Source organism: Galeopterus variegatus, unplaced genomic scaffold, assembly GCF_000696425.1.
Source record: "Galeopterus variegatus unplaced genomic scaffold, G_variegatus-3.0.2 Scaffold1099, whole genome shotgun sequence".
In the NCBI taxonomy this organism is placed as follows: Eukaryota; Metazoa; Chordata; class Mammalia; order Dermoptera; family Cynocephalidae; genus Galeopterus; species Galeopterus variegatus.
The window spans coordinates 337,336-356,246 of record NW_007727210.1 but is presented as its reverse complement, the minus strand read 5'-3'; the positions used below and the strand labels follow the sequence as shown (position 1 = coordinate 356,246).

Sequence of the window (18,911 nt, the reverse complement as noted above, 5' to 3'; positions counted from 1 at the left end):
GATGAAATGCCTTTAATGTGGCAAGTTAGTGGAGGCATTCTATGGGGGTATATATGTTTTTTGTTTTTTTTTTTTTTTTTTTTTTTTCTCTACCCTGACTATAGGAGAAATGTTAAGTGTGGTTGGGCCTTGAAACTCCTTTAAGACCTAGAAAGTGGCTCCTGTGTCTAGGAGGAAGGAGACGGGTTGGCCATCCACCACAATAGTTACCTTGGGCTTGCTTTTTGTGATGGTCATGGTCGGGAAGGACCCAGGGCCCTGTCAGTCTTTTTTCTCTTCAGCCAGTCCCACCAGAGGTGTTTGAGGTGTCCGGAATGGCTGGGGACCATTAGGCCAGTCTCCCCTTTGGGTGAGTGGACAGTCGGAGCCCCAATGTCCCATTTCATGGCACTTAGGACACGGCTTGGTGGGCTTTCTGGGTGATGGGCAGTTCTTTGACTAATGACCTTCTTTGTCACACTTGAAGCAAGTGCCGGGGGGAGTTTTGGAGGCAGAGGGCCTGGAAGGGTGCTTAGAAGGCTGAATAATCATTTTGGCCAGCATTTGGAGGTTGGCCAGATCAGCCTTTTGTTTGCACCATTCCTTTTCCAGTTCTTGTTCCCCCTCCCTATTATGAAAGACTTTGAAGGCCACTGATAAAATTTCAGTCTGTGGAGTAACAGGGCCCTGTTCCAGTTTTTTTAGCTTAGCCTTAATGTCAGGGTAGGATTGAGCCAAAAAGTATGTCATGATGTGTGAGACTATATGCCTGAAGGACCCATTGGAATTTTTTTTTTTAATGTAAGTAGAGGGGTCGGTGGTGAAGGACCCTAATCTCTTTTCCAGCTGGGCGAGATCGGCTAATGAAAAGGTAACGTGTGCCCTAACAACCCCCTCAGCTCCAGCCACCTCACGGAGAGGAGCCATGGTGGAGGAGGGGAGGAGTCCTCGGGAACAAGTTACAGGGGGGCTTAAGGAAGGCACCAGGGCAGGTGAAATGGTAGTCGGTAGGGAACAAGATAGTGGCAAGGTGGGGCTAGAAGAAACAGGGGAGGAGGAAGCAGGAGGGTGAACAGGCTGACTAGGTGGCCCCTCACCCCATGGCAGTTGCCCCGGAGACCAGGGCTGTTTACCAGCTGGCCGGCCGGGTGCAGGAGACAGATGGAGCGGAGTTAACTGAGAGGGTTGGGGAGCAGAGGGAGTTACAGGAGGAGGAGACCTGTGCAGAGGGGGTTTGTCCGCAGGGTCAAAATTATCAGAAGTGGGGGGTAGTGGAGGTGGTGAGAATGAAGGGGGTTTGGAAGCAAGGAGAACCTGGGAAGGAGAGCAGGTGAGACAGAGAGAGGGATTTGGGGCAAGCAGGCGGAAAGCCTCCACATATGGAATCTCTTTCCACTTTTTCAGGCACTGGCAGTAGTTAAAAGATCCCGGAGAATGTCGGGATCGAGTGTGCCCTCAGGGGGCCACTTATTTTGGTTATCTAAGGGATAATAAGGCCAATCTTGTGTGAAAAATTTAGTGAGGAGTTTGGGTTTAATGTCAGGCTTGAGGGATAGGGTAGTGAGGTTGTTTAAGAGACACTGTAAGGGCGAATCACCCCAGAGGGAGGAGGCAGAAGCTCCCATTCTGAAGAGGATTAGAGAGAGAGAGAAGGTTTAAAAGGAGGATTAGAATGAGCCCTCTGGCCAGATGAGAATGATGGAACTCAGAGGGCATCCCCAATGAGTCATGCAGTTCCCAGGAGATGGGTTCAAGGATGAACCCAGGAAGGAAGGGGGTGTAGGTCATCACCTAGACCCTCACTTCCCAGAGGCAAAAATGCCAGAAGCCGGAGGGACCTAGCGCGCTAGGGTTTTGACGGATGGCGGGGGTCCTGGACCCAGTAGGAGGAAGGTTAAAAGGAGTGTGAGAGAGAGAGAGAGAGAGGAATGAGAGGTTCAGCCTCCGGGACCGGGAACGTGTCAATGCTGGGGCCGGGGGAATGTGATTAGGGTGAAGGTTTAAATACTCTACAAGCCTGACAAAAGGAAAAAGGGGCTTACCTAACCGATGAGCCGGTGGTGGGTGAAGGATGTCAGAGCCGGAGAAAATGGATGAGGGCAGACCATCAGTCCCGGGGGTGTCACGGAGGGGTCCGAGGAAGTCCGAGGAAGGAGTCCCCTGGTGCAGGGTGAACTCCTCCTGTGTTTCAGCACCAATGAAAGGGCGCACAGACCCGAGCTGATAAGATGACAGGACCCGAGCTGACAGTTCGCCAGAGAAGTTCCACTTAATTCAAGGACTGCGTGTATATTTATAGGGAGCTGTGTTCTGGGTTTTGACAGGGGGTGGACGGGGTAGTAGCTGATTGGATGGGGCTGGGCAGGAGGTGAGCCTTGACCTGTGACTGGCTGAGGTTTGGCGCGGGTGGGCTTGGGTGTTGGTACTGGTGGGCTTGTTTACGGCGGAGAAGAACCCTGAAGGGCGCCATGTTGCTAGGGAATGCTTTTCCCCGTCCCCCTCCACTTGAGTGCCCACAGTATCCTTACAATGTCTGTCCTCATGACATTGAACTTTCACTTTGAATGTCCCATGACTCAGGGTATAGGGACTTTCAAAGGAATAGGATGGAAATTCTAAAGTCTTTCTGATGTTGGACACATAATAGGAGACCCTCATATACAGATAGAACTCTGAAGGGAATGCTACTCTCAGTATCAGAGAGAACAGTTACAGATACAGATATAGCTATAGCTGTAGACATAGACCTAGACATAGATATATAACTCACAACCACAAGGAGGTTTCAGACTAATTTACAGGTGAATTCACAGCATGTGTGTCATCCAAAATGCGTTAAGCTGAGAATTTATATTAAAGAAGCTGAAGGCACATTATAAAATCAGTATAAATTATATAAAATATAAAATATGAAATAAAATATAAAATAAAATAAATCAAATCAAATCAAATAAATAAAATAAAACATAAAATCAATATAAATAATATAATGTGTTCCAGGCACATTATAAAGTCAAATGTATATCCCCTCTGGATGGATGTACCTTCAAAGCAGACTACAAAGAATTACCACAGGTAAAGTTCCAAGGAACCGAAGTGCAAACTCAGAAAAAAAAATCACAGACATCTAAGCTTAGATAAAATATTGAAATTATTATTAGATTCAGACTGTAAGAAAGTAAAAAAATAGAGAATAAAATTATAACTAGGAAACAATACACTATGTAAATGGCCAAGTATATCTGAAAATAGTCCAAACCATCACATATTCTTACTAAAGGTAATTTGCAAAAAAAAAAAACCCAAAAAAACCAAAAAAAAAAAAAAAAATCTTTAGAAAGTAGAAAAATCAGGCCAGATGAATGGTCTGAAATGAAAAAGAAAAAAAAAAAAAAAAAAAAAGAAAAAAAGAATAGTAACCAAACAAATTGGTAAATATGTACAAAAATACAATTAACAATCAATTGTACATAAAACAATAATAAAGATATTTATTTATAAGGTTTACAAAAACTAATTATGACAATATAACCAAAATTCTTGACTGCAATTGCATCTAGTTAAGAAGGGAGCTATAAAATTAAAATGTTCTAAGTTTTTCGAGAGGAAGTTAAGAATATTATAACTAAGTACTTACTAAAATTTCTAGGGAATCTACTAAAATAAAAATTGATCAGTACAAAAGTAGGCAAAAAAGGTAGAAAAATACAGAGGATGCATAGACAGCACACACTATAATGGTTGAGATTAATTCAAATAGAGTAGAAAGTTCTATGAATAAGAGACTAAACTACCCAGTTAAGAGAAAAGATTCTTAGACTGAACTAAAAAAAACCCCCAGTCTAATTACATGATGTTTGAAAATGATAATCCTGACACATAGGATTGATACAGCAACGAGTACAAGAATTTCCATAGCATCGTTCTCTGTTAAGGGAAAAATGACCGAAGAGCCCATCAACAGGAGAATGGATACATTGTCATACATTCATGCAGTAGAAAGCCATACACCAAGGACAATGAATAGACCAGACATCACCCCTAAATGTAAATGACTCTCAGAAACATGATACTAGCAAAAAAAGTCACAGAAGAACTTACAATGTAAGATTCCATTTATGTAAATTCAAAAGCATGCAAAAGAAAGTCTACCTGGGTGGCTACTATTGGGATGCATATATTTATGGTAACTATGAAGAAAAGCAAGAGAATGGTAAGTATGAAATTTAGGATAGTGATTTCATCCGGACTGGAGGGAGCAGGTGAGATGGGGAAGGTACACATTGATATGTATGGATCATATTGTTGTCCTGCTTATATTTGTTAATAGGAGTAGTTCATTTCACTGTTATTATTGGGTTCATTTTATTGTTCTTATTGTGTTATAGATAAAGATATGTATATATTTCAATATATAATAAAAACCAGTTAGGGAAAAGTAGTGAATAATTAAGACAGATTTTGCCATCAATTAGCTTAGAAAGCAGCAGGGAGAAAGACAAGTTCTTAAGTTACCTCATTTCATCCTCACAGCAGACTTAATGAGTTAGGTATGAGTTTCATTTTTCCTGATTAGTTAACTGAAGATCAGTGAGCTTAAGTGATCATTACGTTTTAATTGTGCAGTAATGAGCAGAGCAGGGATTTGAAGCAGGTCTGACTAACTGTGAGACCCTTGATGTGACACTTTCTGTGAGGGCTTTGATCCTTTGACCTGCACAGTTTCACACATTCTTTCCTCCTATCTTCTCTTGTTTTTTTATTGCCTCCCCTACCAGGTTAAAAATCCCTCAATAGTACAGAGCAGGTCTTGTACATTTTTTTGTATCTTCTTTTTATTTAAATGAATTTGATCTAGCTCTGTGTGTGTGTGTGTGTGTGTGTGTGTGTAACTGTTCTAGAATTTACAAATTAGAAACCTCATTACTTTAAATCTGAAAATATTAAGATGGACAAGATGATGACATCTATATGGAGCAATGTCCCTTTTTTCTTTCTCATACAATATGGCATTCTATGCACTGGAGCACTTCACAGAGGAAAGTAAGTGTTCCATCATAGTCTCATAAGCAGTGGAGAGGAAGGGTGAGTTCATTGTTCTAATTGAAGATGAAAATGGGGGGAAAAAAGATTTGTAAGCTTTGGATCTTCAGGTGTATCTTTCTGATTTTTAGTATAATGCATAATGCTCAGAAGCATAGAAACTAGAGAGAATAACCACTGTTTCCTCAGCCATTACATTTCAGTGTGATGGTGGGATTTAGTACTCCAGTACTAGATCTGGGCTTGAGAGAGTCTTCGCTCATTGGACTCAGGCAGGGCTGGTAGCTGCCTATGTGACGTGATTTTAGGTGCATCAGTTATAATACCTTTTACATATGATGGCCAGAGCCTAGCATGATAAAGCTCCAGAATCCCCTGAAAGCTCTCTTACCAGCCTGTTTTGCAGACGCCAGCTCTGCTCAACTGATTTGAAATTCCTGCTATCTTTTGGGGCTTTTTTTGCCTAAAAGGCAGGGATACAATTCTTAGAGCCTTTGTTAAGATTAGGGTGGCCATATAACTTATTGTCCAAATGGGAACTCTTTTTGAAAGCTAAAGGGGGGCTATTAATAATTTTGCCAAGACAATAGCACCTATGGGACCTGTGATGTCCTGGTTAAAACTTACCAATCCTCTCTTCTGGCCTGTCCCATTAGAATATTGTGTTAGTCCATTTCATGTTGCTGTAACAGAAATACCTGAGACTGGGTAATTTATAAAGAACAGAGGTTTATTTGGCTTACGATTCTGGGACAGCTACATCTGGCACGGGCTTCAGGCTGCTTCTACTCATGGTGGAAAGTGGCAGGCAGCCGGCGGGTACAAGCAGATCACATGGCAAGAGGAAGCAAGAGAGAGAGGAGGTACCAGGATCTATTAAACAACCAGCTCTCGTGGGAACTAATAGAGCAGGAACTCACTCATTAATCCCCCCTCCCCCAGGGAAAGCGTTAATCCATTCATGAGGGATCTGCCCCCATGACTCAGTTTCCAATACTGCCACACTGGGGACCCAATTTCCACATGAGTTTTGAAGGGGACAACACATCCAAACTCCATCAAATGCCAACAAAGGTTATCTGGTCACCTTTGAAGGCACATACCTTAAGGGATTTCTTCCTTTTTCATTTTATTCAAGGTTCCTTTAGATTGGTACTTTAATTAAATCATTTAACTTGCAATATGTGTTTTTATTAAAATGTTAAAGAGAAAATTAGAGAGGAGTGTGTGTGTGTGTGTGTGTGTGTGTGTGTGTGTGTGTGTGTACTAAGCATGACATAAAACTCCTTGATGTATTCCATATTCAGTTGCATTTTCAAGATTTTGCTAGAATTCGTTCAATGTAATCATAATCAAGATGTATGTTATTGAATGTATCCCTGGGATAAGAAATTATTTTCATGTATTTATATGTAGACAAATGATTCATTGTGCCAATAAAGAGTACTTCAACCTGCAAGACCTACAGCCACATGAGTGTGGAAAACATGTTTCTAGTCATTTGACTGGTATTGTTTTCTTCTTTGTAGCATCAATTGCATCCACCTGCAATGATCCAGGGATGCCTCAAAATGGCACTCGCTATGGAGACAGCCGTGAGGCTGGGGACACCATCACATTCCAATGTGACCCTGGATATCAGCTCCAAGGACAAGCCAAAATCACCTGTGTGCAACTGAATAACCGGTTCTTTTGGCAACCAGACCCTCCTACATGCATAGGTATCAAGCAACAGACAATAGAAATTTTTCATTTAAAAATGAATGTGTGTTATTATTAACATGCCTTTGTAAATGTATTATATCTTCAGAAATGTTTCTCAAGAGTTTCTTGAATGTCCTCTGGCTCCCTGAGACTATACTGAAATTTTATGGTGAACCTTTAAAATTTATTTTATTAGGTGAAATAAAGGAAGTAGTTTACTTAATCTACAGTCATTGACATTTATCTAACATTTCCTATCCTTAACAAATCTTGTATAAATATGGACCAATCAAATTACTGTCATTTAAAATTCTGGGTGGCTCAAAATTCATAACTCTGCTGTTGCTATCCTAATTTTTAATATAGAAACATGCCCTTAAACAAGACCTTTACACTTAAAAGTACTTTCTCTTTTTAGATGTTTTATTCTATAATATGGGTACATTTTAAATAGAATCCTGAAAACTAGAAATTATACTGCTTATGTCAAATGAAGATAAAAAGAGAAACTTGTTTCTGGAATTCATTAAAATTTTATAGTTCGACCTTATTAAAAGGATAACAAATGGTTTTGTAGACTTTGAAGAGCCACTTAGGATGATCTATCACAAATAGGATTATAGGGCAATAGATATTTTTATGTAAAGTAGTAGTTATATGTAGAATATCTCATCAATTAAATATTTTACCATAAAATATCTATTTACAGTATTTTATCTTAATTTTAAAAAGAAACTCTACTAAGTTTTATTATTTTAACGAGTTATCACAGCTTAGTACTTTTTTTTATTATCTGTTTGAAAAAGTAAAATTTAATTAATCTGTGAGGAGAGGAAGTGATAATAAAACGGCATGCATATAGTTAATGGGCCATTTTGCATAGGGTAACCTTCAGGGAATTTTGTGGTTTAAAATGATTTTTATTGTCATATACACAGCAGTAGAGAAGTTCTCAGTGGTCTTGTAGAGCTTTGACACACAGCTTCCTACTTATTACAAAGTACGCATTATAATATTCTGAAGATAGATGAGATGTGATAGCTCTGCTTATTAGCATTCCCAACCTTGCCAGAGTATCCATGTTTATTTAATGTTTTGTGCTGCATTTACATTTCATAACTTTTGCGAGCATAGTCATGCATTTTATTTCAAGCTGAGTCATCAGGAGACTTGTAAGTTTTCTGCGTGTTTCTTTTTTAAAGTTGAGTAATTAGCTATAAATGCAACAATCATTTTAAACCATTGGCCTATTTTTTGATTAGGCAAGGCCTCTTTTTGCATGGTTTTAAGCTCATGGAAGAGTGCATTAAAAAGCAATACAACTGTTAGTTAATCTCTTAAAGGTAATTTTTCACTTTACATTAATGTAAACATGTAATTGTAAAATTTGACTATCTGCCCAACTAATATATCGTCTTTTGTTAGGTCATCTCTTAGTTATCTAATTTTGATCAGCACCTAGATACTCCAATCCTCAGCAAAGAAAATAGATAATGCTCCCTCGGTCTTGAACCGAGGCAAGGTGAAATCACGGGCAACTGAGTAATCAATTATTTTGGCAGAGACCTGCCTACCCAAATAGATATTAATTAATTAAGAGAAAAATGGAAAACATATTTGTGAATTAGTGAACATTACCCTCTTTTTGTGACCTTGTAAATTTTTTTTTTTTTTTTTTTTCAGAATGAGGTTATGTCTTCTGTTAGAAATTTGCTCTTTAGGGCATCAGCTGATCATGTATTACAGCTCACATAAATTATTTTCTGAAGATTTGAGACACTTTTTATCTTTTTTTTATTCTTTTTTTCTTGTTAGAAGGTAATACACATTTATTGCAGCTATAATAAAGCAAAAAGAGAAGAAAAAAGCTGTCATCTTATGTGGAGGCAATTACTATTAACATAAATGTTCATAAATAAACTTCATAATTATCTTCTATATATATAATCTATTTTTAAATGACAGTGTCCTGAAAGATGATTCTGTAAATTGCATTTTTTACTTACCAGAACATGGTGAGTATCTTTTGTGTTATTATGTATTTTCTACTAGTTCTTAATGACTGCACAGTGTCTTTTTGGAAGGCAGCTATTCTTACAACTATAGCACCAACTATGTAGATACCATATAGATATCTGGTGTCTCTTTGTCTGGATATGTTATCAAATTAAGCTCTTGGGTCACAATGTCATGGAAATGAACAAAGCACCCAGCAGAATTTAAGGCAAGCACCGCTTTATTAAGAAGAGACAGACTAATGCTTAAGAGAGACAATAGCAAAGCTGTCTCTCGGAGAGAAGCTGGGGAAGGTTTTTTAAAGGCAAGCAGCCCCTCAATTGACACCAGCATCTTGTCTTGATGATTTGTGATATCTTCACGTGGTTGGGGGGGGGGGGTCAGTTCCAGGAGCATGCTGCATGCAACTCCCAAAGGGGTCTCTAGGTTAGCCTGTAATTTAGTTTTTATGCTTACAGGGAAAGAAAAAATGGGTAGATAATGATAAGTTTTAAATAAAGAACAAGCCTTGGGGAAGGGATTTTGCAACTCAGTGAATAACTGTTCCCTTCTTATCTCAGTTTATTTTATTAGGGCGGTTATACACAGCAGGTCTCTTTTGGTTACTTTTATCAGGGCTGTGGGGTAATCTCATACCCTGGGGTCTCATGACTGAGTAGCAGGAAAGTAACAAAGTGTCCTCCGCAGGGAGAGTGGAGTCAGATTGGTTCACAGACCACCCTTAGCTTGTCTTAGATCTACTAATACTGATTTCACTAGTCCTTATTATTCTACAGTTAAGCTGTTTCAACCTTTTCCCTATTAGGAAGTTAGCTGCAATGAATACCCCTGTTGCAAAGCACATCTCTGATTATTGATGAATAATACATTTCTGCAAACTTAGGTATTTCTAGGACTTTTAAAATATTTTTAAAAACTCTTTCAAAACAGTTTCACCAGTTTCCATTGCCATGTATGTTTTTTTCCCAGACTCAGAAAAAAAAAAAAAAAAAAAAAAAAAAACATGCCATATGGTAGTTCTTAGTCTCATAATTTAATATGGGTGGAAAGTGATGATTCCTGGTTGTTTAACTCACATTTAATATTAATAATGAGGTTAACCACTTTTCTTATTGGCCATTTGAATCTATTCTTTCTTGATTAGCCAGCTAACTTTTTTCCCTTTATGATTAGTGTATTATCAAAGGACAAAATCACAACAAATTTAGTCTAAGGATCTCAAATCGCTATTGTGATTCTAGAATTGGGCAATACTTAATTTTTATAAAACACAGTAAGTGTTCCCACGAGCTGAGTGAAAGAAGTTGCCTCTACAGACAGAAAGGGGCTGAAGAAAGCGGAAAAAAAGAAAAAGAAGCACATTGGTCACTTCCAGTTACTTTCCTTGTAAGGTGGGGATAGGGAGACAGAACAATAGAAAAATGACTGATTGTTTAACCTCAGGTTACTTCAGGCTATCTGTTTTGTGCCAGGATTAAAGTAGAGGGACGGTCATTGTCACGTCTTTATCGTGCCTATTGAAGACTGGCTGTCTGGGAAACTGGCTGCCACTCCTCTCTCCTGATTCCTCACAAGGTCAGACCACAGCTTAGTTTGAGTTCAGTGACCTGGAACTTTTAACAGGAGTGGCTCCATTTCCAACTCTAGTCTGGTCTGCTGGGGTCTAGTGCAGGAGCTCAGTCCAAAACAGTGGGCTCCTATAATTTTTACTAAACAGTATGTTTCACGCTCACTAGCTGCTCTCTCTTTGTCTTTTATAAAATCTGTTAACCTTTCGCCTGTCGTGTGCGACACCTGTCTTCAGCAGCGTGTCCTTTGCTGTTAGGGTTTGCTCGGACGGCTTTGTTTCTTCACTTCCCAAAGGACTTCTGCTATAGAGGCTCCTCCTTTTGGTTTTTTTAGCCAGGTCTTAAAAGACTATTTCTCTAGACCAGAGGACACTAACTACTTTCTAATTTTGAGTAAAGCATCCCTCAAAAGTCTCCACGGTTTCCATTTCTTATATAGCCTGCAGTCGCTTTTCCCCCAAGTCCAAATTCTGAAGAGCTCCGAAAAGCGAAAATTCATCCTAAGTTTGCAGAAACTCATTTGGTGTCAACAGCCTGCCCTGACCTAACATGTGGCTGTTTAGAGACTATTGAAGTCACTTAATGGTGTGAACTTTCATATGTTTTGATGCAGACGTATTGACGTGTCGCATTAGAGAGTGCTGCCCCAAACCCTTAGCATAAAGGGAGATGGTAGAAATATGTGGATTTTATATCTGTGTCCATTCCTTTTGGAGAATTTCCTAGAAACTCTGAATTGCATTTTGTGCTCAATTCTAATTCTATCTAAAATATTTTGCAAGCTATCTCATTAAAACTGAAGAAAGCTAAATGAAGAATACCAGACAAGCAGAGACAACAAACTAGGCAAGACAGTGCTACTTAATTCCACTTTAAGCTTTTAAAAGCCTCATTTGAAAGTGTCTCTTGGGATCTGCAGGAATGAGACAAGATTTTCCCTTGGTTTCTTTTGAATCAATATTTGAATCATATCCTTGAACTCTTCCTGCTGGTAGCACCCTGAAGCCACTGTCCTGAATCTGTCATTTTTCATCTTACAAAACCTGTGTGGAGCAGAATCCTCTAGACCTTTAGGTACCTGCTTTCTCTACATTTGCACAGCTCCCTAATTGGTCTATGCTGCTTGATTCCAGAAAGTACTGTCCTGTGAAAGCTGATTAGACCATTGTTTTACATAGATTTTTTAAGTGAAATTGCATACTAGGGCAAAAAACGTTTTACTATTTTGTGTGTGTGTGGGGGGGGAGAAATTATACCACATTCCTATAGAGTATATATCTGTTAGAATTTATTGTAAATATATCTTACGGTACTACTCAGAGTTTGCCTTTGATCAGACAGTGAGATTATAACAAGAAGTACTGGTATTAGTTGTTTCTTCCTATGGAAAATTATGTTGTCAGAAATGTTAAATGAGTAAAGACACATTCATCACTGAAAACTCTGAAGCATGTACCTTCATCTTTCATCTTATTTTCAAAAAGTCTTTTATTCTGTGAAGAAAAAGATCACCAATTAGGACATATTTTCTCTACTTATTTATTTTTCTAAATGCGTATATACTCAATGTTGTGAAATAAAATGCATAGCTTAGGGAGAAAGCTATGATTTAACTGGATTGCTGTTTTAAAAAAACTTGGTGACAAAGCACAGAATTTGTCATAAAGAACCTTTAAACCCAGAGTATTCATGTATGTATCTAACGTGTGTACTTATGGATTCTGTGGTGTTTTGCACCTTCCATGTGATGGAAATTGAAGAGAAATCTTATCTAATAAATCAAATAATCCTAAATATCTTCAGATTCAAGAACAAAAATTGTCTTGCCTCTTACCAACATTGAGCAGCATAATTACTACCTTCCTAGTATAAATGCAAACATTCAATTCAAAATTGATAACTAAATATATTATTATCATATAAAGTGCTTCTTTCTAATAATAAATAAAGCATTGTGATCAAATAATATTTTTAGAAGGTAGCATTCTAGCTCAGTCCCTCACTGATGATGTACTCTCAGATGTCACTTAAACTTCTGGTGCTCATTTTGCTAGTTTGAAATGTGGGGACGATAGTCCAAGCCCTGCGTATATCAGAGGACTGTGAGAAATATGAAATGTCAAGTATTCATTTACTCAGCAAATATTTCCTGAATACTTATTATGATCAAGGACCCGTGTTAGACATTAGGGGTAAAATGGTGAACAGAATGCAGTCATTGTGCCACATGAAGCATGCATTCTGGAATCAATAAGCAGTGACCTTGTAAAGCACGGAAAATGGCAAAAGAATTAACATGACCACACAATGATGTTCATGGGGATTTTTTTTCTATCCAAGTTTGTGTGTGTGTGTGTGTGAGCACGTGTGTGCAAGTTTGGGGGTGTGGGGATTAAGCAGTTTGTTCAGTTGGGTAAAATTTCAATTTCAGTTGGGTAACATTTCAATTGGATAAAATTTTAAACTATAGGCAAAACCTTAATATGTCAGAAGTTTGAACACCCTCCCAAAAAAGTGGGGTGGGGCATTACATAAAATTTATTAACTATTACATGAAAAATGTACAGACTTCCTGAGTGTAAAATTTTGTCTGGTTAATTGATAACCCAGCACACAGGCTCTTTGATGGAGGAAATGCTGGTGAACGAGCCCTTTTATTTTGAAGAATTGACTGGCATTCTTCTCTGTCCTAACTTTTCCTCTGTGACTTTCGTTATGTGACAGCTGCATGTGGTGGGAATCTGACTGGCCCAGCGGGTGTTATTTTATCACCCAACTACCCCCAGCCTTATCCTCCTGGGAAAGAGTGTGACTGGACAATCAAAGTGAACCCGGACTTTGTCATCGCCTTGATATTCAAAAGGTACCACCTCTCACTGCATACTTCTTTTTAGTGGGATTTTAAATGCCATACCCAAATATTATCTCATTTATCACCTCAGAGTGTCACCAATTTTATATCTTAGAAAGCACTAGACTTAGTGACTAATACATACTATATCAGGCTGCAAAATGACACAAATGGAGACATGTTATTTTTCTCTGGAGCATTCTACTTGTGCTAAGTCACACATGAATTACTTTTAAATACTGTTTATCTTGCTCACAATGTGTTTCATATAAGAAGGCTTAATTTACAGAATATCCCAGAAAAGTAATAAAAAACATGATACAGATATTCTTGGTTATAATTTCTCATCAATGTCTCCTATTTCTCTAAATGCATGACAGCTAATTCATTTCCGTAGCACATCCTATCTGAACATTCCCAGGGGTAGCACTGCTATTATCATTACTGTGGTCAAAACTTACTAGAGCTTTGAAAACAAAAGCTCCCCAAAGTTTGGTTGCGGCAAAGTCTGAATTATTAGTCATTAATCTTATAAATGTTTACTTGTGCCAGCTAAACTAGATGATAAAAGTTCAAATAGTATGGTTCTTTTATAATACTATCATATTATCAATATCTGTATGTGATAGTTACATTTTATTGAATCCCAAGATTTTTTCCAACTTCATACTTTGATTTTTGAACTAAATGAAAGAGATATTTTTAAAGGTAAATGGATCTGTAGACTATCCTATTTCTCTCTTAGCTGTCCAGGGAAACATAGTCTACTTATATTTACTTACCTGTCAGTGGAAACATTTCCTTTCCTAGAGGTCTTTATGTCTGTATTCAAGACCTGTCTGTTATTACCTTCCTTCACTTTCTCCTCCTGATGAGATCCGAGTCAGTGTAGTTTAAGTATTGATGATTCGGAGTCTTAAGTATGTTGATAAGTCATCATTTTCTGAACTTAGAAAAGTTGCTGTAAATTTATCAAATGATAAATACTTTTTTATGTCATTTAGCCATTAAACAAAACCAGCGAATGTTTGGTGATATCTATATATTTTTGATATCTTTGTGGGTTTTGTTAATACTAAATTCTAGTATTGCCTCCTTAACACCAGGAGTCACCCCCGGTTCCAGGCGATTAAAAGAAAATAACAATTAAAAGCCTGTTGCTGAACACAGAGCTGTATTAGTAGGAGTTTCCTACCTTCCATTGTATCACAGCAACAATTACCAAGGTTCCTAAATTGTAACTCATTTGATAATATACGAGGCAGTTTTATGTGAGAAATTTTTTCACTGTATTTTACATACTTCTCTAGAACAGGTTGGAATAGAGAATCTTTAAGTCTCTTTCAACTCTTAGATTCTATGATTCGTTAGGTGGCTCAATATCTCAGAAATTTTACATACCTGTGACTTCTTCTCTGATCTGGAATTTGCATGTGCTCAGGTGGAAATTATCCAGGGACCTTAACAGCTAGATCTCTGTGGTGGGGAGAACGAAGCCAGAATCATGGACTGAGACAAGGATATTCAACAACCCAGACAGGAGGCTGGTGCCGACTAGGGCCGCCCGTGGTGCACTGTTAAATAGTACAGAGAAATTCAGGGGTGCCTTTGAGGGGAGGATGGGTGTTGGGACAGTAGAATAACTTAATCAGGCTCCCTCGCCTTAGGTTGGGTTGGGGGTGGTGCAGCACATTCTTTGTAAATGAGTTGTGTGTGGGTGGAGTTAGTGTGCATACGCAGCACCACTGCTTGGCTGGCATTTACTGCCTCAGGCATCTGCCTTGCGCAGCCATGCCCTCGAACCTATGGCTCCAAGGACCTTTTTACCAGTTACCTAGCTCCTAGACCTGTGTGTGAAGGGTTTGTGACCCAGTCTGAACAACAGGCTTGAGGGGTTTGTAAGCTCCAGACCTAGCCCTAACCCGACAATGGGAGTCTTGCATTACTGACAATAAACACAAGGAATTATAGATTTGAAGGCTCATTCTGGTACTTGGGGTTTTGGAGGAGAGATGTTTTATCATCCCCTATAGACTGTGGGGCTGATGCTTGCACATTAAATTAAATTTGGTTCAAAAGTTGTTCAGACTTTGGTCTTGTAGAAATATGCAGGTAGCAGAGGTAGAAATAAGGCATGACTTAACAAATGAAATCATAATTAATCGTAAATTTCACTCCTATGCATGAATTATGGTACATCCTAAAAGAGAGATCAAATGAAATGTATGTTTGTGTGTGTGTGTGTGTGATTGTATTTTTAGTGTTCAATGAATAATCTATAATAATAGTTACCTATGTCAAATATTGGGGATACAGTGTGACCAGATTCTAATAACATCCTTGCAAAGTACTCCAAATAAAATTATTATTCCAATGAAATTCCACATGGTTCATAAAATTCCTGTTACCCCCTCTACCTAGCAACTCCGATCTTTTTCTCCTTCTTCATTTCTGGCATCAGTGAACTTGTCAAATAAACAGATGAAGAAACCTGACACAACTTCCTTCAGTAAAGGGATTTGGGACCTCACGTGGGAGTGAGTGAGGCAGGGTGGCTGCAGTGCTGATGCTCGGCCCTCTCTGGTCGTCCTGTTTTGCTGTATCTTTCAAGTACAGTGGGTGACCTGTGGAGGAACGTTCTGTTCATATTTTATCATTTGAATCTCCAGAAGAGCTAGAGCAATTCAACCACAGCATATTTGGGCAATTACAAAAAAACCCTTGACCCTTGCCGTCTTGGTTACCCAAAATTTCTGCTGATGGAAAGGAAAGAGTAGGAACTGTATAAACTGAGTTCTTGTCAAAGACATAAAAAGACTCTGATACAGAGGTGAGAAAAAAAGGAGAATCTGGCCATCAAGGGTGACTTTAATACCTCCTTCTAATTTATTAATTCATTCTGATCACTTCAAGATCTTAGGCATTCTATCTTTCGCTTGAGAGTATGTATATTTTTAAAGCTCAGAGACTGTGTCAGCCTTCATGTCTCAGATAAAATCCCAGGCTTCCCATCACAAAGATAGTATACCCTTTGAGAGCTTTGGGTTTAAACCATTAGACGCTTTGGGGATTGACTGAACATTAATAAAAGAGGAGAGAGAAAGAGACAAAGAGAGAACTGGAGAGAGTGGGAGGAAGAGAGAGAGAAAATTAGAACAGTGAGTGGTGGTGAAACTTGATGTGAGAAAGTTTACGCTGTGTACCATTTGAGGCACCAGTAATATTGGCTGACTTATCTAAGGAACGGGAGGCAATTATGTTTTTTAAAGTTAAAACAAAGATAATTTTTTAAAAAATTTAAGAATAGCCAGTGATACCAAGAATACACATTTTTAAAACTAAAAATATACATATAAAATATTCTATCAGTGGGTATTCATCACTTTTGAGCTGAATTCTTTCAAAATACATTTCATTAGCAAATTTATGTGTATAGGGAAGACATATTATACCTATCTTATTCTGATTCATTTTAATTAGCTATCTTAAAAATTGTGTTGAATGTGATGGTCATTTTGCAAAATACTAATAGTATTTATTACAATTGATATTTTTATATTTATTGCTATTTTAACATTTTGATTATTATTACATTTAACTTTTTGATTTCCTAATCATTAAAATTATTACATAAAAGCAAATAAAATCACTTTGTGCCCTCAAAGGCTTAATACTGTGGAAGATAAAGAAAATATGTATTAGGTAAATAACATAATCATTATTCTTTCCTTTTAAGTTTCAATATGGAGCCGAGCTATGATTTTCTTCACATCTATGAAGGGGAGGATTCCAACAGCCCTCTAATTGGAAGTTTTCAGGGCTCTCAAGCCCCAGAAAGAATAGAGAGTAGTGGAAATCGTCTTTTTCTGGCATTTCGGAGCGATGCCTCCGTGGGCTTATCAGGCTTTGCTATTGAATTTAAAGGTACTGTGATACATTTTTTTTTTTTTTAATGAAGTCTTGTATATCTATTTAATACATAAAATGCTGACATGTATCTCATCTGTTTGAGGAAGAAAGTCCTATCTATCCAGTGGAGAAGAAATTCTAGAGACACATTTCTATCTTAGCTAAAAAGAAAAAAAGGGAACTTCTCTCCCAAATTTATGTCCATTTAAAAATAAATTATGGTTTGGGCAATGGATAATTTGATGACATTTAATAATTATTTTAAGATGTGCTTTAATGTCTTCTAATTTGTTTCTTCAGAATGACTAAATTTAAGTGCATGAAAATAGCTTAGTTTTATCTCAATATTTTTCATTGTGAAAATACCTGTTGCACTTTCCCTGTGTCTGTCACCCCTGGATGTTGGTTTTATGAGGAGCTGTGGTCCTCGTCAGAGCTTTCTTCTTTGGCCATTGGATCAGGGGTTCACACTTGATTTCATATCCACCATTCCATGCCATTAACATCCAGGGAAAATAAACTGAAGAACCCACGAACAAAACCTGCCCTAACGTAAGCATCTTGCTACTGGGTTCATAAAAATAAACAGATTTTTTTCAAATTATTTCTCATGTGAACAAAGAAAATATAAAGTATATTACAAAGAATTTTAAAAGGTGACAACAAAATATCAATTCACAGTAATGAGTGTTTCATTAAAAAATTAATGGAAATAGTTGTATTTATTTAAACTTATGAGTTCAGTTTGTAAGGAAAATTATAAAGGAATATATAGGATACATTTCATTTATCTTACCTCCTTCATGAATTTGTATTCCTTTAAATGGCTTTAAGTAGACAATCTTAATTTCCCACAAAACATAAACATCTACAATGTTATGAATCTTTATTAAAATATACATTAAAAAATTATAAAATTCAGCAATCAAAGGAGTATCTTGTGCCTCTTGGATAGGATCTGCCCTTTTCATGAATTACTGAAAACATTAGTTTTAGGCATTTGTCATACCATCAGACAGTTTCTGAACAAACAAGAACTCACTAAAATCCACTTCACATGACAGCACCTGTTTTATGATAGCCCCAAACAACAGAAAACAGAACAAAGCAAACAAATAACTAAACAAAAAAACCTTCGTCTGACTGTAAGACTGTACATTGATCATTGCCTGCGTGACACCTGCTTTTCTTCCAGGCGTTCTGAGGTCAGTGAATCAACAGCAGAGGGAATGAGTGAAGTGTAACATGCCGCACAAGTAATGTGTAGGAAGAACTGCCTTTTTACTTGGGTTCTTTAGTAACTAGTATATCCATCTAAATGGGGGCTATAGATCTTAATGTTTTACAAGTTCTCCAGTGGAGTCTGTGAAAAAAAATCACGGGAAAGATAACAGTAATGATGCTCTTGTATCTGGAAAAGAGCAAGCTCTTTTGCGGTCTTTGAAGTAGGTGGCAGAACCGGTTCTTAGGCAGGAAGGAACTGAAGGAGCAATAGGGCAATCACGCTGTGCAGCTGTCCAAGGGACCTGGCAGATCCAATCCATTCGTCCTCCAATGTGGGAACACTGGAAGGTATTCCTAAGTGGAACAGACAAGAACAGCAAAACTCACCATGTTATGAAGTCATCTAATTAGAAAACATGACAAATCGTAAGCAAAAAAAAAAAAAATACCAGTGATTTATCACCAAATATCCTGAGCTGACAACTAGGTAAATAGAACCAAAAGATTAGATTCAGTTCATTTGGAGGAAAACCTGCCATCAGAAATCTAAATTATGGGCCGGTCCGGTGGCGCACTGGATAAGTGCGCCGCTTGGGAAGCGCGGCGGCGCTCCCGCC

The 18,911-nt window shown here is 38.0% G+C and overlaps 1 protein-coding gene across 1 annotated transcript in view; it reads left to right on the top strand.

Moving 5' to 3' along the window:
* The window catches only part of CSMD1 (CUB and Sushi multiple domains 1), a gene marked incomplete at its 5' end in the record, with an annotated part of 372,382 nt that overhangs the window by 59,007 nt on the left and 294,464 nt on the right, over positions 1-18,911 (top strand). Inside the window, 3 exons of the mRNA XM_008574770.1 lie at positions 6,552-6,743; positions 13,035-13,173; positions 16,898-17,085. Coding sequence (XP_008572992.1) covers positions 6,552-6,743; positions 13,035-13,173; positions 16,898-17,085 — 519 coding nt within the window. The remainder of the gene's footprint in view (positions 1-6,551; positions 6,744-13,034; positions 13,174-16,897; positions 17,086-18,911) is intronic.